The sequence below is a fragment of the Anolis carolinensis genome, chromosome 3 (assembly GCF_035594765.1).
Source record: "Anolis carolinensis isolate JA03-04 chromosome 3, rAnoCar3.1.pri, whole genome shotgun sequence".
In the NCBI taxonomy this organism is placed as follows: Eukaryota; Metazoa; Chordata; class Lepidosauria; order Squamata; family Dactyloidae; genus Anolis; species Anolis carolinensis.
In genome coordinates this window covers 74901458-74923786 of record NC_085843.1, presented here as the reverse complement: position 1 = coordinate 74923786, position 22329 = coordinate 74901458, and the positions used below count along the sequence as shown (strand labels likewise).

Below are 22329 nucleotides of genomic sequence, written 5' to 3'. Positions count from 1 at the left end.
GGCCAAGTCAGGTTTTTTGAGGTACGGTAGCAGCTGGCGCACAAGCTTTAACTGTGCGAAGGCCAAAACCTAAGCTTCAACCATCAGCGCTGAGTTCAGGAGGACCCTCAGATTATGGACCTGTGTTCTCAGGGGTACAGGTAGGCACCCTATACCCCAACTGGCCTCGCGACTGACCAGAAGGACCTCTGTCTTGTCTGGATTAAGCTTCAATTTGTTAGCCCTCATCCAGTCGATCACAGCTGCCAGGCACTGGTCCAGGATTTGGGGGGCTTCCTTGGATTTTGATGGAAAGGAGTAGTAGTTTGTCATCTGCGCACAGGTGATAACTAACTCCAAAACTCCAGATGACCTCACCCAGCAGTTTCATGTAGATGTTGAAAAGCATGGGGAATAGAATGGCACCTTGTGGGACCTCACAGGTCAATGGCCAGGGATCCGAGTAGGTGTCTCCCAGCTTTACCAGTCAGTTGTGAGTGCGATCCTCCAGGAAGGAGCGGAGCCACTGCAATGCAATGCCTCCAAGACCTGTTCTGGAGAGCCGCCCCAGAAGGATACCAAACCTTGTGTCAGTGCTGGGTGGTATGAATTCTTTGTAATTTGGTGATATTCTCTTAGAGCTCAGAAGTGAAGGCATCAAAGAGAATGTTTCAACCTATCAGAAACTCAAAACTAATAAAAAGTGGGAAGTATAGTTAAAAAGATCCACTGAAGAGCCAATCAAAACTTCCCAAAAAGACTTCAAGCAATGGTAGCTCTGCAAGTACTCAAACTGCTGTACGACATAAAGGGAGTACAACAAGCATGGCTCAGACATTCTTGGTTATAAATATCACAAAGTACTAATACAAGGAAGCCATTTTCTTTTAAAGGAAAGAGTGATAGCAATTGAAGAACATTTTCCTGGATTACAGATTTTGGCTGAATTGGCAGAGGTGGGCGTCTACAACGTGCTCTGAATTTTGCCAATTTTGCGTGTATCGACAGCATGCGTTTTGCGGCTGCGACATCTAGAAGCTGCATTACGGTGTCAGCATAGATGGGGCATAATCCTGGCCTGAAACCAGTTCCAGACCTGTCAGTCTAATCATCTACACAGCGAAACAGGTTCTGCCCAAACCAGTTTCAAGTTGCATTATAGTGTCAGTACAGGTGTGCCCCATGTGATACGGCAAAAGTCAAATAGAATGCAGTTATTATTTACAATTATTTCCCCCCTACTATATTGTGTTTTAATTAACTCAAGGGACTTGTAAAGTTGCAGCTAGTGTTGTTGTACATTATTCCTTTCCTTAAGTGTACACACATTTTATTCTGACAGCAATCTTACCAGAGAGAGCTGTAATCTGTTTAAGACGATCACATGAAAAGCTGTCATTTTGGCAGGGCCTGGTAAAAACATATCACCATTCTGTTTTTAAGGTTTGTATACAGTCTGTTTTATTAATTTTAATATTATAAATTGTTTTTTAAATCTTACATTTACACTTTTCTAAATGTGGTTGTATTGTTTTTAATTGCTATTGTTTTAAATACATTGTTATCCACCTTGAGTCTCATAACTGGTAAATATGTGGGTTTCTAAATAAATAAACATTCATTTCATAGTGTGAAAATTCATATTGGTATAATGGCATGTTTAGGCCATCCAAAGGGAATAAAAATATGAATCAGCTTTAGAGATTCACACATCACTCATCTGGTAAGATTCAAGGTGCCCTAGAGAGAGAAAATGCTATCTAATGTCTAGCAGGGCATTTTAAATAAATGTGTAAATTTTCTGAGGTATCAAGGTGTCCTAGCATAAGACTCTGAGGACCAAATGTCCTTTAGGTAGCAAATAAACATGCTAGTGAGATAGATATTCCCAAAATCCATTGTACATAATTTGCTCATCTCAGAAGATATTTTAAAAATATTTTTATTAATTACACGGTAAACAATTCTGAGTAAACAATCCATACACTACTAATGTAAGCACTTCAAATACAGTAAATCAGTACTGACAGCTTAATCTTCTCAGCTCTCATCACCATCCTAGCATTGCAGAGGGATTGGCTGACGACTGCTGGAAGAACACTTTGGTTCTCTCAATTTTCAATGAGAGGCATTATGTGATGTCTCATTAAGAGGAACGTGGTGAGACGTCGTCCACACTGGGTATGAGTACTCAGCAGGATAGTAGCAACGCGCAAGGGCAGCTATCTGGTTGTGATCCCCAAGTTGTGCCACGGCTCAATGTTCTGGAATCCTGGGAGCTGTAGTTTGGTGGGGCACCACACTATTATTTTGTTGGCAGAGAAGGCTGAAGATCTTGTAAAACTACATCTCCCAGGATTCCAAAGTATCGATCCATGGCAGTTAAGGTGGTGCTTTGTTTTTTTCAGGAGCTTCTCCTCAGGAAAGGGCCTGAGGAGAAGCTGAGCAGAAATAAACGGAAGCCCTCCCTTGCAGGCCTGCGCGAGGTGCGAGGAGGTTGCGCGCGCAGCGTCCGTTTGTTTGTCTATGGCGCCTGCCTCCGCCTCTTCCGCCTCTTCCTCCTCCCCCCTCCCTTCTCTGAGGGGAGGCGCGAGGCCCGGAGGTCTGCGCTATCCCAGGGTGCAGTTCGCGGCGTGGCCTCCGCCGTCCCGCCGGGTGGGAGAGAGAGACGCTCTGTACCGCTCCCTCACCAACGAGACGACACCGCCACCGCCAAACGGACATGTTCGCGCCCAGGCCTTGAAACGGGGACGGAAGCGACGTCCTAGCCGCGCTTTCCTTCTGGCCTTCCTTCCCTCCCCCGCCGCCGTTGTGGACCCCTCGCCGACCGACAACATGGAGGCTGTGAACGCCTTCAACCAGGAGGTGGGTATCGAGGGCCCTCAGAGCAGGCCCGTTTGTTGTGGAGGCCTCGCTCGGAGTGGAAGCCTTGCCGAGGCCTCTCTGGGGGCTCCGAGTGCCGAGGCCTTTTCCGGCCCCCCCGGTTTCTTCCTCGTGAGGCAGTCAGGCGCCTCACCCTCCTTCCCTCCTCCCTCCCTCCCTCCCTCCCGAGACCGAAGAACTTTCGTCGCTCGCTGAGGAGAAGGACGTGGGCCCGCCAGTTCGGGCCAGCCTGGGAAGGAAGGGAAGTTAGTTGGTGCGTCCGGCTTGCCAGGGCTAGGCCTTCGCGCGCGCTTTCGGGCGGAAAAAGAGGAGGAAATAGGCGCGCGCTTTTGCCTTGGAACACGGTTCGGGGCACAAGGGCGGACTGGATCTGCACCGTCGAATGAATGCAGTTTGACACTACTTCAATCACCATGGCTCCGCGCTGTGGCATCATGCGGCCTGTAATTTGGTGAGGCACCAGCCCTCATGAGCAGAGAAGGCGAAAGACCTTGTAGAACAGGCCTGGGCAAACTTGGGCCCTCCCTCCAGATGTTTTGGACTTCCAACTCGCACCATTCTTAACAGCCTCAGGGCCCTTCCTTTCCCCCCTCAGCCGCGTAAGCGACTGCTTACAAGTGGCAACCATTGCCTTAAAATACATAATACAGAGATTAAAAATCAATTAAAAATTTAAAAATTGATACGTATTAAACATTAGAGATTTTAAATTAAAGTCACATCATCCAAAAATCATAGTCCAAGGCCGTTCCGTCATCAATTATGCATAATGCCAGGTCTATTATTGCACTGTACTAATTACCCAAAGCCTGACCCCAAAGCCATGTTTTTACATTCCTTCTGAAGGCTAGAAGGGAGGGGGTTGATCTGATTTCGCTGGGGAGGGAGTTCCACAGCGTTGGGGCCACCATTGAGAAGGCCCCCTCTCTCGTCCCCACCAGTCACGCTTGCATGGCTGGTGGGGATGAGTCTCTGAGGTGGTTCATAGGGGGAGATATGTTTGGACAGATAAACTGGGCTGGAACCTTGAATTGTGCTCAGTAGCAGACTGGCAGCCAGTGGAGCTGGTGTAGCAAAGGAGTTGTGTGCTCCCTGTACACTGCTCCAGTGAGCAACCTGGCTGCTGCCCGTTGGACCATTTGAAGCTTCTGAGCAGTCTTCAAAGGCATCCCCATGTAGAGTGTGTTGCAGTAGTCTATTCGGGATTTAACCAGAGCGTGGACCACCTAGATGACCCTAGTTTATCCAGGCCTGATGTAACGCCACTACTCTCATGATTCCATTCCATTCTTTTGAGCCATGACGGTTTAAAACAGTGACACACCGCATGAATTCTACACCCCTTGAGGATTTCTTTTGCCCTGTCTAGTTTTCTCCACCATCTCCCCAAAGGGACTCGGAGTGGCTTAAAAGCAGGACCAAACCCAGCAACGACAGATTTTATCAATTAAAAACACATTTAAAACATAGTAAACATATGACTATCTATATTAAACAATTCAAAACAGTAGAATAGAAAAACATCATTAAAATAAATCAAAGCAAACCTCAATAACCAGAACCAGGAATAAGGTGGGCAAAATCAGAAATTAGAGAGGGCTGGGCATGGGCTTGTGCAAAAAGCAGACTATAGAGTCAGGGTTGGGGGTAAAGTGCAGAGTACAATCTATCTGTCAATTAGGGCTAGGCATTCCTGAACAGGGCCCTAACCATCAAATGCACACTGCGACATCCAGCTTTTTGGGCCCCTGCGGAAGGTGGACAGAGTAGGGGCTAGCCTAATTTCCCTGGGGAGGGAATTCCAGAGTCGGGGGGCCACCACCAAGAAGGCCCTCGCTCTCTTCCCACCAACCGTGCTTGTGACGGTGGCGGAAGCAAGAGGAAGGTCTCCCCAACAGATCTTAGTGCTGCTACACCCCTTGAGGATTTTTTTTTTGCCCTGTCTAGTTTTATCATAAGATTTAAGACTTTGGTCTGCTCCCAACTGTTAGTCCAATTTTACCTAACAGAATATGTTAGGGAGACTTGCATATATATAATTAAAAGCCCATGGAGAATTACTCAACACGATCATAGGATCATAAAGCTAATAATAATAATAATTATAATAACAACAATAATAATAACAAACTAAAAAACTAAAGACATGGCTATGTGCTCAAGCGTTCAATGAATGAACTTTCGAGCTTGACATGGTCGGTTTTTAAGATTCTGGATTAACAAGGTCTAGTTAACGAAAGGTTATTACCTCGGTGCATTGTAATGTTTTATTATTGTATACTGGATTTTATGATGTTTTAAATGTTTTTAGTTTTTAATGCCATTTGTATTGTATTGTTGATGTGATGGCAATGTGTTGCCAATTTGTAAGCCGCCCTGAGTCCCCCAGGGGAGAAGGGCGGGGTAGAAATACCGGAAATAAATAAATAAATATTTATTTTATTATTTATTTACCCTATTTATACCACGTCTTTCTCTACCCCAAAGGGGACTGAAGACGGCTTACATATGGCAATTATTCAGTGCATTTAAAACACATACAAAACATAAGCTTAAAATATTTGAATTAAAATTCATACATATTGACATTTAAAACATTGCATTCAGTTAAAATCACGCCCATTATATCCCACTCCAAAGGACCCGGGACAGCTTAGAAGGCAACACAGTGCAAAACAGAATGCATAAAATACACAAAAATTAACTAAAATCAGTAGCAGCACCAAGTAACATAAAATTATAACATACAGGTGTAAATGAAAAAAACAGTAAAACACAAAACAAGATTGCAATTAAAAGCAAACTATACACAAGACAGGTTAAAATATCAGCATTAAAATGTCTGGGTAAAACTCCATTTAGGTCATCCAATATAGATAATACCTTAACTATTATCAAAGGCCTGCTTGAATAGCCATGTCTTCAGCTCCCTCCAAAAAGATTGAATTGATAGAGTTGAAAGAGACCCCAAGTGCCATCCAGTACAACCCTAGTTTGCCATGCAGGAAAAGCACCTGACAGATGGCCATCCAGCATCTCTTTAAAAACCTCCAGAGAATGAGAGTCCACGACCCCCCCCCCCCCCCCCCGCAGCATAGTCTATTGCCAAACAGCTCTTATCGTCAATAACCTCTTCCCAATGTTTAAGTGAAATATCTCTTCCTGCCACTTGAATCCATTACTCCATGTCCTAGTCTCCAGAGCAGCAGAAAACAGGAGTACCCTGTCCTCAGTGTGATTACACACAGCTATGATTTCCCCTCTCAGCCTTCCTTTTTTTCCAAGCTAAACATACCCAGTTCCCTCTGCCGCTCCTCACTGGGCTTGGCTTCTGGACCATTGAGCATTTTGTAATTTGCTGAGGCACCAGCACTCTTGGATAGAGAAGTAAATATGCTTGGGCAAAGAAGAAAAGACCTTGCAAAACTATAATTCCCATGATTACATAGGATTGAACCCTGCCAGTTAAAGTGATGTTAAATTGTATGCATTCTACATGTACCTGTGGCATGTACTGTTTAAAGTAATTATCACCAACTGGTGCTGATCCTGGTCCTGAAGCCATCAGCTGTTGATCCCTAGTGAGTTTCCAGAAAATAAGGAAACATTTGAATCCAGTGGCACATTGCTAGCCCTTCACATTAGATAGCATAGGAAGCATCAGTCTTGATAGTATAACAGGATTCAAATTGTTGGTTTGAGGGGAAGGCATCTTTTAAGCAAAAATTGTGTGTCCAAATAGGCACACGGTCCTAGATTTTTGCAACCCAGTGGAAAAATATTAACACAAGTAATGTAATCAATGAATCAATAGTACAGATTTGGGTCAGCAGATATACTAACTAATGTTAGGATTTGATAAAGGACTGTAACTGTGAAAGTTTACATTAGAAATTTCTTCTCTCAGTTGGTTTCAAAGGGGCTATTATTTCTTTATGGCCTTTTATACTAGGATAGAATGTGCGTAAATATTTTATTTATCTGTATACTTTATTTTTACCCTGCCTTTCTTCCCATGGGCACTCAAAATTATTCATAATTACATGACACAACTCAGTAAATTTAAAATCAGCAAATACAAAAATTGAAAACAATTACATTGTGTCATGGGTATAAGTCAAAACACAGTTAAGATACAATGCTCCTACATTTAAAATATATATCCAATTCTTCCTTCCTTGTATCAATACAAATGTCAGGATATCATGAAGCAGAAAGATTCTACTCATGAACCCTTTGAGAAAATGGACACTGAGTCACAATTTTTTAAAAAGATGCTATGGTTGAAAGTGATTAGAAATCTTGGGGATTTTTTTGAGATGTGTGGCCTTGGTTTGGGTGGACAGGATAGCTTTTCTTGGACTTAAGTGCAAAAAAGATTTTGAAATACATTGATACGTTTACGGAAATGAATAATTCATTCACTGTAACTGTTTGTAAATTGAGCTAATAAATCATTATACTTTCCCAGTTGAACTAGTATTTCTAAGGCTACCATAGGGCCTTTAGAGCTAGAGCAACTCAAATAGCACACCATTCTCCAAAGTATTGCCCATTCTTTAAATCAAGTGTGGGCAAAGTACAGCCTTTAGCCTGTTTTTGTGGCCTGGATTCACCTAAATTCCTTCTGACTGCTTTTTTCTAGCAAAAGAAGATTAATTTAATTTTATGGAAGTTCTTGAGAATAAACACTTAATACTTACAAGAGTAAAAACATGGTAATTTTTAAAAAAAATGTGAAATACATATTTTAAAACTAGTGTGTGTTTTTTAGCAGTTTATGCGGCTCACGTGGCCTATGAACCCTTAGAGGGTTCCCTAGGCAAAAATACTCTCTCCAAGGTCTGGTGAAGTTACTAATTCCTAACACAATTTAACAGTATGATAGCTTCACACACCTGTGGTATCCTTCGAGTTCTAAGGATCAGGTAAGTGTTTAAAACCAGAAAGAGAGAGGCACACACTTGCACCAGCAGGTAATGCTATTGTAAAGGAGATATGGGCCCTAAAAAGATACTTCAATATTTGAATGCAAAATATTCCAGAAATACCATCCTTACCAATATTGTCTAAAGGTAAAAAGTACCAAGTCTGGATGAAAATATAGGCAGTTGGCTAACTGTTTATAATACATGATTATGGATTCATATTGCTATTAATGTGCAAGTTAGGAATTCAATTTAAGTAGTCCCATTGTTCATCTATGTAGTAGAACAGTCAGTGCAACTGTGTGCTTTCTTTGGAGCAGTGGTTCTCAATCTGTGGGTCCCCAGATGTTTTGGCCTTCAACTCCCAGAAATCCTAACAGCTGGTAATTGGCTGGGATTTCTGTGAGTAGTAGGCCAAAACACCTGGGGACCCACAGGTTGAGAAGCACTGCTTCTGGCAGAAAGCCAGAAGGAGGCTAGGTTGGCATCCCTCAACCCAGCCCTCCACAATTCTACACAGCCTTAAGATTGGAGTACACCATGGCTGCTGCTTTTGGTACCCAGCTACAGAGAAGCACGCCTTCTCTCTGCATGCCTATATTTCTCTTACTTGAGGGAAACACCAGTTTCAGTGTGGAAATTTGTAGCACTTTTTCTCTGCTGATAGAAAGCCAAAGGGCTTGCATAAGGTAGAGGAGCAAATAGCATAGGCAGGGAATGTGGCATTCAGGTGAAATGATCATTCTTGCAAGTATTTTATTTCAAGAGCATATGTGTTGTATTAGTTATATGCAGTGAAAGCATTGGTTACATTTTGTGTCCAGAATAATATCTCAAAATCTAATTCTAAAAACCATGTTAAAATGGAATTAAAATCAAAATGTTTGAAGTAAACTTTGAGTGCTTTGTTTTACAAATTCTGTTAAAACAGTAGAGTGAGATTAAAAGCAAGGGATCTGCAGTGTGATACATGCTGCTTTGCATGTGCAAAAAAATCAGAAGAGTCGGAAATCGTAAGAAAATTGGAAGTTTTGTAAGTCAGAAGCCATATCTGAAGTGTTTGCGTGGCCCATACCAAATATTTCAGAATCAAAACTTAACCCGTACTTTTTTTGGTTTTAGTTTTGTAAATCTCTGAAGGTTCCCAAAGTCCGTTTCATATTCAATGCAAGGCAAGGAAGCAAATCCAAAGGCTGCCTTAGTGCTTTGCCATTCCTCTGTGAAATTAATGCAGTCTCAGCATTACCAGCGGGCAAAAGAGGGAGCAGCGCATTTTGGGAACAGCACAGAACTCTGAGAAATGTAGTTTGGGAAGGAAGTAGCCGTATGCCTGAAAATTCAAAAGGCCCTGACCTAAACTACATTTCCCAGATTGCATCAGCATCAGAATGGACCAATCAGGATAGCTGTGAGAGAGATCTGTCCCTCCCTAAAACTTTGAAAACTTGCTAAAATCCATGGATAAGTAAAATGTTCTGAAATTTGGTGAGCTAATAGAGGTAAACGTGTTCTCCCATTGTAACAAGTTTCACCCCAATACCTTTAAAAATGAGGCATATAGGAGCCCCTGAAGTTTCCCCAATTATAGCCATTTTATTATGCGCTTGCACAAACATAGTTTGGGAAGCGAGGAGCCATATGCCTGCCTAAACTGCATTTCCCAGACTGCGTCAGTATCAGAAAGCACAAATCAGGATAGCGGAAAGGGAAGTCTGTCCCTCCCTAACAGCTGCCAGAATCTGCAAAGAGAAGGACTGACTGATACATCTCTCTCTAATAAGTAAGCCAATCTCTGTGCTGGGTTGGAAAAAATGTCCTAAATGCCCTTGGGGGTCCCCGCCAACTCAATGGGGGAAGCATATTAATTGAATGTCAGAGTTTGGAAGGTGCCTTTCTGCCTAGAAGAAAGGGGTCATTCTAGATTACCTTTGATGGTGTCTGTACTATGATTTTTGTTCCTGGATTATAAATGGCAGTTCCTAATTGGTTCTGTCATGAAACATGGCAAAAGTTTATTACACTGCGAAAACCTTGTCTTCGCACAAGGTACATCATCCTAAATATAGCACATTTTGCTTTGTTGAGTCTCCATCAGTTTAGCAAAGTTTTTTCCACAAAAGCAAAGTTTCTGGAGTAGAGCAACTACTTTCAAAATAAGAACTACACCAGGGGTCCCCAAACTTTTTAAACAGGGGGCCAGTTCACGATCCTTTGGACCATTGGAGGGCCGGACTATAGTTGGCCACCAAGCAATAATTAGTAATAATAATAATAATAAAGAGGGTTGGAAGAGACCCTTTGGGCCATTGAGTCCAATCCCCTTCTGCCTTTGTGCACCGAAAGCACAAGCAAAGCACCCCTGACAGATGGCCTCCCAGCCTCAATGTTAATAATAATAATAATGATGATAATAGACCCTTGAGCCATTGAGTCCAACCCTCTTCTTCCTTTGTACACCAAAAGCACAAGCAAAGCACCCCTGACAGATGGCCACCCAGCCTCAATGTTAATAATAATAATAGTAATAATGATGATGATGATGATGATGTTTGGAAGAGACCCCTTGAGCCATCTAGTCCAACCCCCTTCTGCATCAAAAGCACAAGCAAAGCACCCCTGACAGATGGCCTCCCAGCCTCAATATTATTATTATTATTATTATTATTATTATTATTAATAATAATAATAATGGTTGTAAGAGAAGAAGAGACCCCTTGGGTCATTTAGCCCAACCCCCTTCTGCCCTTGTGCCATGGGGGCCGGATAAATGGCTTCGATGGGCCTCATCCGGCCCCCGGGCCTTAGTTTGGGGGCCCCTGAACTACACCATTAAACAGGAAATAACACTTTCAAACAGGAACAGATTTTCTTTATTATTAAAAAAAGGTTGTTTATAAAAACTTTGAAAAATTTGCCAAAAATGCATGGATAAGTGAAACGTTTTGAAATTTGGCGGGCTAACAGTGGTAAATGTGTTCTACCGTTGTAGCAAGGTTCACCCCAATAGCTTTAAAAATGAGGAAGATAGGGGTCCCCAAAGTTCCCCCAATTATAGTGATTTAATTATGCGCATGTGCAATTACTGTAATGAAATAGTAACAAAATTTTGGTACCCTCGTTATGGTAATGAAATACTTTAGAAACACTTCAGAAATGAAGCGCTAGTGGCTCCCAGTTTTGTAATTACAGTAAAGTCTCACTTATCCAACATAAACGGGCTGGCAGAAGGTTGGATAAGCGAATATGTTGGATAATAAGGAGAGATTAAGAAAAAGACTATTAAACATCAAAATAGGTTATGATTTTACAAATTAAGCACCAAAACATCATGTTATACAACAAATTTGACAGAAAAAGTAGTTCATTACACATTAATAATATGTAGTAATTACTGTATTTATGAATTTAGCACCAAAATAATACAATGCATTGAAAACATTGACTACAAAAATGTGTTGGATAATCCAGAACGTTGGATAAGTGAGACTCTACGATACTTTAGAACCATTTTTAATAGAGCTCACAACCCTACTGCTTAAGTCAGGGATCCCCAAACTAAGGCCTGGGGGCCGAATGTGGCCCTCCAAGGTCATTGACCTGGCCCCTGTCCTCAACTTTAGACTTAGGGTTGACCTAAGTCTACCTGGTCTTTGGAAGTCTCTTTGCTTACCTGTGGTCTTATGAGATCATCTAGATGGTCTTTGAAGGTCTCTTTGCTTAGCTATGGCCTTATGAGACCATCACTTTCCTTACCTGTGGTCATATGAGACTATCTCAATGGTCTTTGAGGTCCCTTTCCTTATCTATAGTCTTATGATGGCCTTATGAGATCATCTAGATGGTCTTTGAAGGTCCCTTTCCTTACTGATGGTCATGAGACCATCTGGATGGTTTTTGGAGGCCTCATTGCTTACCTATGGTCTTGAGATCATGTAGATCAGGGGTCCCTAAACTAAGGCCTCATTTACCTGGCCCCTTTAGACTTAGGGTTGACCTAAGTCTGAAATGACTTGAAGGCACTCAACAACAACAATCCTAATTTTGGACTGTTTCATAGTCCGGCCCCCCAACAGTCTGGGGGACTGTGAATCGGCCCTCCACTTAAAAAGTTTGAGGACCCCTGGCTTAAGTGCTCCCACTTGGAACAAGAACAGCTGAACACAAACCATGGAGTTCATTTATTATGTTTCTTAACAGCCTTCTTTCTCTGGATTGTTCCCTTCCAACAACCAGAGAAAGAATCCAGAGTTTATTCTTGGCTTTTTCTCTTTGGTTTGTGAGGAGAGAATAAAGAGGAGGGAAATTGCCCACTTCTAGACAACACAGTAAACTAACCATGCATGAAGTTCCATGGTTTAACTGCAGCTCCTACTGTAAGTGGGAGTATTCCCGAGTAGCGTGCACTAGCTTGCTGATACAAGTCAGACTTTTAGTGGGTTTTTTTGGCTTATATTGTGCAAATGTATCCAGTGTGTTCTGATTAACTCTTACCTATATGTCGTTCCCACTCATGTCTGGGTGTATATTACAGTATTTAAGTATCATTCTGAGACACTACATTGAAGAAAAGTATAATAAATGAGAGAATAATGGATTTGACATCAAAAACAATTGAAATGCATACACATACACCCATTGCTCTGCGTCCTAGTCTCTAGGGCAGCAGAAAACAAGCCTGCTCCCTCTTCCTTACAAGAGCCTTTCAGATATTTAAACATGGTGATCATATCTCCTCTCAACCTTCTCTTCTGTAGGTTAAACATACCCATCTCTTTAATACAGTCCTCATAGGGCATGGTTTCCAGACCTTTGATCACTTTAGTTGCCCTCTGGACACCTTCCAGCTTGTCAGTATCTCTCTTAAATTGTGATGCACAGAATTTGACACAGTATTCCAGGTGAGGTCTGACTAAAGCAGAATAGAGAGGCACCGTTACTTCCCTTGAGACATTACACTCCCATTGATGCAGCCCAAAATTCCATTGGCTTTTTAAGCTGCTGCATCACTTGCTCATGTTCAACTTGTTCACTTAAGACTCCAAGGAGGTTTTGATCTCTGTTGAATATTGTGGTGATTTGCCTGAAATAAAGACAGGATACAAAATAAATAACTAATATTTTAGAAAATATATTATATGACTACATTTTGGAAACTTTGGTAATTTAACATATACACGCAGTCCCCAAGTTAGCAACACAATAGGTTTGTTCTTAAGGTGAATTTGTATGTAAGTCGGAACAGGTACATTTTTTCAAGTGTAACTCCAGCCAGAAATAGATAGATAAAGCTTTGGATAGCATAGGAAAGGGTTAACATCCCTGCTGTGTTTGTTTTACTGGCTGTGCTCCTGTTCAGAAGAATTTATCTCACTTTCTGTCCCTGTGTGAACTGGATTTTGATTTTTTTGGGGGAAAAATTTGGCTTGTTGTGCAAACAAGGATTGGTAAGAAAGCTTTAGTGGAGACACCTTTTACCCATGATAACTCTTTCAGGAATGAATTTCCCTTCTTAGGGGGTAGCTTTCTCGCTTCCTGTTGTCTCACCCCTACTCTTAACTATGAGTTGTTTTAAGTTGGATATTTGTAACTTGGGGACTTCCTGTTCTCTCATAGGCCTAGCTGTAGGTGAATATGTTGGTAAAAACCCCAACTTAGTGTAGTAATGATGAAGGAAAAAGTAAATTCTGTCCTGAGTATTATTAAAAAATGATTGAGCATCAATTAGCTAGTACTACAATACATTTTATATGTTGTGTCCAGGCTTAGGAATATTGTGTCCATCTCTCTCTGTCCTGTTTCAAGAAGGGTAGTACCAAACACAGAACAAGTGCTTTTGTGAATTTCTTCAGCAATTTGTAATCCATCAGCCTCTTTTCTATAGTGGCTAGTCAGATGTCCAAGAGGTCTGCAAGCAGACATCAAAGCCATGATTGAAATACTTGCACAGTCAACTATTGTGTATTATGGAGTTGACATCTATTTAAATGTTTGTGCACATTGACTTATACTGTCTCATTGCATTAGCAGATGTATTTTATTAAGGTGTGCTTCACTTGTATAGTGGTGAGAATATAGCTTTCCAGTAGAGCTATGCAGCAGGATTTTCCTTTCTGCAGGTTTTCATTTGGCTTGTGGCCAGGAGCAAATGTTCTCTCCAACTTTTGTTTCTACTGGTGTTCACATGGATGTGCCCTCTCTTTCTGGGCACTGAATAACAAATACATTTTTATTTGGACAGGCCTTTAGAATTCATGGCTTTTAAGAAAAGTGCGTAAGAGGGTGCTTATTGTTTTACATTGTATTGTTTTAATTTGTTTTTAACTCTTAAATTGTATGTTTCAAATTGCTTTGATATTGTTAATATTTTAATTCTATTTTATGCATGCTTTTAATTATAGTAAAAAAATTAATTTAGTGTTGAGTGCTAATCTTGTGGGGAAAGGTGGGATATAGATGATGACGGGGACTATCGTTTTACCCTCCATAAATCTATTTACTCTGTTTATAAAACTCTCTTAATTGATTTCAGCAAAAATGATAGTTTGGATAATTTTTCTTGGAACAAAAAGATAAAACATTTGGGATTTAAGTTTAGGTGGGGAAAGATAGATTGTAAAAGAAATATATAAAATGTATGGTGTAATGAAACCATACAAAAAGTTTGCTTCTTTGCTTAGTACCTCTCAATTTGATATTAGTGAAATTAAAAAATAGATCAAAGACAACCAGAAGCTTATATATCTCCACACACACCACTGAGAATGTGTTGGAAAAATATATGGAGATGCTTACTTACTTAGGCGATCCCTCATAGTTTGAGGATCATGGTCCTCCCTTTCTTGGAAGACGCCTGTGCATGATTTTTTTAATTTGTGGAGGTCGGTTCACGGCTGGTCAACACATAGTCTTCACAGATTGAGGTCCCAGCAGTGGTGTGATTAACACAACAAGAGTGGCTTCTCAGTCTGTTGCAGCCTTCTTCCGCCTTCACAGCCATTGTAACATGTACCATGTTATCCTCCGCCTGCTCCGCCGTTGAGGTCTTTGGGTCTTCGGATTGTTCTTGGTCTGGATCCTCCCGTGGCCACTCCTGGGAGTGTGAGACTCCCGTGGTTGTGCCCACAGGTTCATTGGAACACATCAAGGTGACAATCCATCGAGGGGGAGATGACTCTATAGAGGGTTTAAAAAATAAATTTAGGATGCTTATAACTTATTTCATTACTCTTTGTATCTGGATATTTCCATTATCATTTGCTCTAAGCAAACCATTTTTCATGCCCTACCTAAGAGCTTTATGAATGTAGCTGACCTCTTCTGAAACTGGGGGTCCTTTGGCAGCATACAGTTACAGATTCTACTTTACCAAGGCATCCTTTGGAATCATGTAGTTTACCATTTAGTAGGGCATTAGAACTCTCTGAGAACTCTTAAGTACTCCTTACTAGACTTCAGGCTCCTGGCCTGTGGCAGTTAAAGTGGAATATAGTGCTATAATTGTGCAGTGTGAACAAGCCTTGGGTCATGGATTAAAAATAGTGCTTAGCCATTAATATAATTCTTTTGAGTGTTAGAAGTACTTAACAAGTGTCATGTTGTTTCAGTCTTTAAAAGTTCTTTGAGTATTACTGCCATAAAAAGGCTGAGAACAGTTGGCAGGCGAGATTCAAACCGGGAATTAGTTATTCATTTTTTTAAAATAATGCATTTATTGTCCAGCTCTTCAATAGACATCTATTTCAGAATATTGCATAAAATCAATCTTCAATAAAAAAAAAATAGGCATCAAAGCAGATACAATTCTAGCATTCCACATAGACTTTAGACTAATATAGGAATGGCCAAATGTGGTAATCTAGTTTCAGACCTTTAATAAATACAGAACCAAAATGAACTTACGGTAATCAGATTCTGGGTACCCATTGTTTTCGCTACATATACTTTTGCCCCACTCTACGTACCTGTCTTATCAAGGATTGCCAAATTAGCAATCAGAATTTAATTTAGTGCCAGAATGTTGGTGTTGTTGTTGTTGTTTTTTTTTTTTTTTTTTTGCTTAGTTTTGTTTACATCTAGGGTTGTTGTGTTAAGAGACGGAAAAATTATTTAAAAACTTGTTAGCAATGGCCTGGATTTTTTTTTCCTTTTAAGTTGTGATCTGGCTTATTTGTGGGAATAATCCTAACTACTGGTATTTTTAAAAAGATTTCCACAGTGTGTGCTTGCATTTTTGTGTCATGTAGACATTTGAATTGCCCATGTTTTTATTCAATGATCAGTTTTTATGGAACTTCTTAAAGAAACTCAGAATGGCTTTCAAAAGACCAATAAAATGAAGCCCCATGGAATATGCATTAATAAGATCAAATAAAAATATGAAAAAATAGTAAATAAATTTAGACAAAACAATCAACAGCAATTGTAAGAAGCTTGGGTCATTGGGTCATTAAAACTGTACTGAAACTGTTCTTTCAGTGAAATGTATTTTACAGCTGTGGAATCATTAGTGAAAAAAGTTTTTCCTTTGTATCTGCCAGTCTGATTGTTCTCACTAGACCATGTGAATAGGTCCTCAATGACAGATCTTAAATTGAATCTTTATTCAAATGTATTAAGGTCCCAAATTATTTAAGATTGTAAGAGTAAAATCTAGTGTTTTAAAGTTGGGTTGGAGACAGCTTGACAATAAATCTCATTGGTACAATAGGAGTGTGAGATGACCTGATCACTCCACCCTTACCAGTGTCAATGATCATGTTCTGCAATGCTTAGAGATTTGAGCCTTCCATAAAGTTGCTTCACATGGAATATATCACAGTAGTGTAGCCTGAACATCAGTAAATAGATATAACCCATGGATAACTGACGCAAGACCACAACAACTGATATATCAGTTTAAATGGCCAAGAGGGCACTGCCACCTGAGCTTTCCCACTTTGGACAGAGGACAGGGTGCTACAAAAAGCTATACTAACAACCATCATGTGCAAATGCTACTTCCATTCAGAGAATGTAAATTTGTTTCTGTATATAGCATTTCTCTCTTGCCTGTATAAGTTTCAGCTTGGTCACATTTATATACCTTAGAATGGCATCTGGACATTGGTACAAGCCTCTCCAGGGGCACATCCACACTGACCATTTAATACAATCTGAAAGCAGCTTGAGTATATTGTGGTTATATAATGCATACCACAAATGCACGCTGTTAATGTCATTTAAACCGAGAAGCAAAATTGAGTAGTCTAAAATAAAGTCCTTAATGCACATCAGCAACCTTTAGTGTAAACCCACATTGAATGGCAAAGGCAACTCTACAGAATACAAACCATTGTACTGATACCCAAAGTCTTCCACTGACATGCTCATGCACATTCCTTCAGAGGGGAATTGAGAAACTCATACAGCTGCGGATTCTGGAACTGGTTCAAGGCCAGCCCCTGTGATGTGTGTAAGCACCCTCCAGGCCTCAAATTGGTTCCAGGATCTTCAGTTTAATTATTCACCCCGTGAAATTGTTTTCTTCTATGCTGGTTTCATTCTGATTTAAGTGGTCAGCATATGTATGTTTCTAGAGAAATGTACAACTGAGTGCTATAAGCCTGCCACATTTATGGGAGCAAGGGGCAAAGAATTCCTATGAATGTGGAAAAACTGTGAATATCTCTGGGGGTATGGCAACTGATGGATAGACTTTGGGGGTGGTGGTTAATAGCGCTTGGAATGATTGCTACTCTATTCCATGCAGCTTTAGAAGGCTGTGCAATGGCGATCTCAAAGTCTACCCCCCAACTGAAGTCTTCAAAGCAGAAGACTTCTGGGAAGGGAGTGGTGATTGAAATTGCCATTACGCCACTCCTTGCGGCTATAGGGGACAGTGCAAGAGTAATCTCGCCATTGCTGTAGCCCCATTCCCTGAAGCTGTGGCAAACCTGCAAATAATCAAAACTGAATGCCAAACCTGCAAGAATTCAATCTTTCTCCTGACTTGTTAACATGGGGTAAGATTGCATTAAGGTGGTCTTGCTCTTCATTACCACAGATCAGCTCTTGTGTGATGTGTAGCTGTTATGGGGCTGACCCAAATCTACACAGACACATCTGTGATTATAGATGGGTCTTCAGTCAGGTGCATTTACTCTTCTTTGCAGTTGACTGCCTGGAAAGCAGCTTGCGTAAAACGTAGTTTTTCATTGAGAAACTTTTTTCTTAGCAAGAACTTTTTTGAGATAGATGATACCATGATGGCATGAATTTTATGATCTTTCTGCAAATAAATAGGAACAGCTATTTCCTTTAGGTTTTATTCCTGTTGTTTTCTTAAGTTAGAAATAATTGTACAGTAGACATTCAGTTAACTTGCACCCATGGGGATGGTAAGTTAATGTAATATTTCCAATAGAAATGATTTTATTTTTATTCTTATTTAAAGTATTATTTCTTTTTTTGAGAATTTTGGTTGTTTTAGTTCCGGTTAACTGCGAATCTACCATAGTGTTCTTTTTAGAAGAAATAAGCAATATTGAATATCTTTTTTGCAGAATAGATCAGCAGTTCAAAAAGAATGTTCTGTCTCTTAGTTATGTTTTCTGATTTCTGCATGTTTGGATGTTGTGGAATATAATTCTTTGCCCGGAGAGCAGCTTTGGTCAAAAGTAGTTCTCCCTGTGAACAGGATAATTTATATCCCTTATATACACTAAGATTTCCATGGTGTCAGAAAATGCCCCAGGTGTCAATCAGTGCAGGGGTGTTTGTTATGATTTAAATATATAATTTAAACTACATCCTGTACTTTATTTTTTCCTAATAACATCTTTCAGTTTAGATATAAATACTCTAAATACTCCAGATTCCATCTGGTCTTGGAAGCTAAGCAGCATCAAACTTAGATAATACTTGGATGGGAGACAACCAATGAACACCAGGTGCTAAATATTACATTTCTGAGGAAGGAACTGGAGAAACCATCTTTGAGTATTCCTTCCTAAGAACGCCCTATGAAATTCATGAGGTCATCATAACTGGGAACTTGAAGGCACTTGCAAGGCACACATTACATTTTTAGAGGTTTGCCATTTCATTTTTCTTAGGTTTGGAAATGTTACTTGACGAAGGTCATCCCCATGGATGCCAGTTAACTGAGTGTCATGGGTGAGTGGAGATTCAAATCGTGGGCTCTCAGAGTTGAAACCATAATACTACACCGACACCATGGTATTTTTCACTGAAGTCTTTCATGCCTTCAAAGATCTTCTTAACAGGTCCTGTTCTACCAGTTGAAATGTGGTTGCGGAATACTGAGAACAAAATGTCTTTTGCCACCTAGGCTTTGGGATTTCTTGTCCCTAGAGGCTTCGTATTATTCTTCCTGCTGAGTTTCCAGTGCTTGGCAAAAGACATAATGTTGTATGGTGTGCGCACTACATCTTTTGTTGATGCACTGAATAGGTAGGAGCCCCCAGATGGCATAGTGGACTAAGTGACTTGAAGGTTGGGTTGCTGACCTGAAAGCTGCCAGGTTCGAATCCCACCTGGGGAGAGTGTGGATGAGCTCCCTCTATCAGCTCCAGCTCCATGCGGGGACACGAGAGAAGCCTCCCACAAGGATGGTAAAAACATCAAAACATCCGGGCGTCCCCTGGGCAACGTCCTTGCAGACGGCCAATTCTCTCACTCCAGAAGCAACTCCGGTTGCTCCTGACACGAAAAAAACAAAAACAAAAAAAACCTGAATAGGTGTTTTTATTTTGCATTTTTTATTTTAATCCTATTGTATTGTATTAATGGCATTTAATGGCCTATCATTTTAAAACCGATGCCTCATCTGAGTGTTAACTACAATTCAGGTATTGTTGAAGGCTACAAGTATTTTAGCAACTAAAATGAATGGAATCACCGGATACTGTTTTCAGGAGTTCTCAAAAATGTATCAAAAGGTACAGAAAAGGAGATGGTATGAATTAAGGCAGCTATTCTTAACTTTGAACAAATCAGACTCTCAACTTTAGAGGAATAAATCTTACCAAGAAAACTATGAAAGGATGACTATAGGCCATAGTCAGTTTGGAGGCACAAGAGAAGGAGAAGAGCAGAAATATCAGTAACAATGAGTTATTTGTGGCATTAAATAATAATAACAACAACAACAACAATAATAAAATTATTATTATTATTATTATTATTATTTATACCGCGCTTTATTTCCCCAAAGGGGACTCAAAGCGGTTATACTTGTGGGATGTATGTTGATAGCAGCTAATTTGCAGCAAATAGGGTGTGGTTTGTATTTGTACACACTATTTAACTTTTCATCGATTTATATTTCATTATACATTTAACAGATTTCTTTGGCATCTGTGGTATATAGATCACTAATCCAACTTGAGCTCTTCTGCTCTGTAAAACACTCCACAAAAAAGATGTTTTGTTATAATTTGAGTACTAAGGCAGCAGTGGAATCTTTCAGTCAGTCTTTCTGATTAAATAAATCTAGCCTTGGAATATAACCATGCTGATCTCTTTCTTAAAGGAAAAACAAATAATTGTCACCAGATGTTTTCTAAAACTTATTTCTTCTGCTGAATGTTTGTGATGTTAAAGCTGAAAACCTAATCAGTTACTAAATATTTATATACTAATTGAATTGTGATAGCCTGGCCTTTCATATTTAGGTTTAGGCAGAGCATGTATATAAATAATTAGTACATTGGCTAATTTAAAGTATCATTCAAATCTAGTTTGTGTACCTCGCCCCTTTATCAGTGAGGGGGGAGTGTCCTGATGGCCTAGGGATGTGGCAGTACTGGTGTCCTAGGCCAGAACCAGTCGGTTCACTTCCAGGGACCCCTACTGTTGTGAAGCGACATCGGTCAGTATTGGGCTGTCCGTTTCTTGATCCAGGACCCATGCATGGGTTCATTGTAACTAATAAACAAGTTGTGGCCTTTGGTTATCTCAAACCATTGTATTTGTCTTCTTCTTGTGAGTTCTTCATGGGGGAGGTTGGTCGCCACTGCCAATGCAATAGCTACTCTAAAGCATCATTCTAAGTCTATCTGGCAGCTATTTCAGGCTTGTAAAAGTAACTCCCTCACAACTCAAAGACCTCAAAAATGCGGTTAGTGCTACTTTCTCTAATTGCATCTCTTGAACCGAGAAACCAGTTTCACTGTAATGCAGGCATGGGCAAGCTTTGGCCCTCCAGGTCTTTTGGACTTCAACACCCACAATTTCTAACAGCCAGTGGGAGTTGAAATCCCAAACACCTGGAGGGTCAGAGTTTGCCCATGCCTGGTCTAAAGACAAGCAGGATCCCATCCTCACGGAAAAGGAATATATGCTTCCCAGGGCTTCTTCTTTCAGACCAAACACTTCCTTCAAACAGACCCCACCTTCCTTTCTCAGTAATTTGCTGAATTTGTATATATTCCCGTGGATGTACAAGAGGGATGATCAAATCCCTTTATCTTCAACCTAGTGTTGCAGGAGGAAAGTGGGGGGCGGGGGATCCATGCTTCCCCTTTATCTAAAATGTATAGATTTCTGATTCTTCTTTTATTACAATCTTAACTTTTCTGCCTTTAAGGTGATAAGAAGACAGAGTGAGGGAACTAACAGTAGTTAGTAATTAGATTAAAAACTTCATTGATTTTTTTCAATGTAGTAATCAAACGTTTAAATAATAATAATTTATTATATAATAATGGTCTGAAAACCAAAATGGCACTAGATTCTGTCTGACCTTCAGAGCGAAGCAGGATCAAGCTTAGTGTTTTAAAGGGAGGCTACCAGAGAATACCAGGTGTTGTAGGCTATATTCAGAAAGAGGCAGTAGCAACTCTCTCAATGTTGCCAAGAAAACCCTAGGCTCACAGAGGTTGGGACAGTAAATTGAAATTGACTTGAACATGCATAAAAAGTAAAACGCAAGGAAGAGCTTAATTCAATCTTGTTAGCTTTCCTTTAAATAATAAAGTATTGCCTGTGACAGTCTATACACAAATAGTGTACAATCTGTTTGGGACTCTTACTCCCAGAGGCCCTAGCCAGCTTGTCCAGTAGTCAGAAATTCTGGGAGCTGAAGTTGAAAGCACCTAGAGAGCCACAGGTTTTGCACCACTGGTCTACACTAACAAATATGTACCAATCATTTCATCTGGATGAGAATAAACAGTCCACTCAGCAAGTATGAGGCCTTCTACTTGTGAAAGACAGGCATTTAATTTCCCTCGTAATTCGGGTCAAATTAGTTAAATTCATACTTATGAGCGAAACTGTTTTCTTCCAGATGTTTTGGACTTCATTTTGGCCAGTGGTCATAGATTCTGGGAACTAAAGTCCAAAATACTTAGAGAACCAGAATTTGGGGATCACTGGTATAGACTATGAACGATATGGTTTACTCTAGAAGAAATGATTGCTCCACAACATCTAGTCCTGATGTGTAACCTATACTATAGACTAGAAGCCACTGTCAGGACAGAATATAAACAGACAGAATGATTTCCCATTGGCAAGATAGTCAAACAAAGCTGCA

At 40.3% G+C, this 22329-nt stretch overlaps 1 protein-coding gene across 2 annotated transcripts in view; it reads left to right on the top strand.

Annotated features, from left to right (window-relative positions):
* The first annotated feature begins 2490 nt into the window (after positions 1-2490).
* Positions 2491-22329, top strand: part of scaf4 (SR-related CTD associated factor 4) — a 69493-nt gene continuing 49654 nt past the window's right edge. For both annotated transcript variants that reach the window (XM_008107609.3, XM_008107608.3), the window contains exon 1: positions 2491-2844. In XM_008107609.3, the coding sequence (XP_008105816.2) occupies positions 2506-2844 (339 nt within the window). In that variant the 5' untranslated portion in view covers positions 2491-2505. The remainder of the gene's footprint in view (positions 2845-22329) is intronic.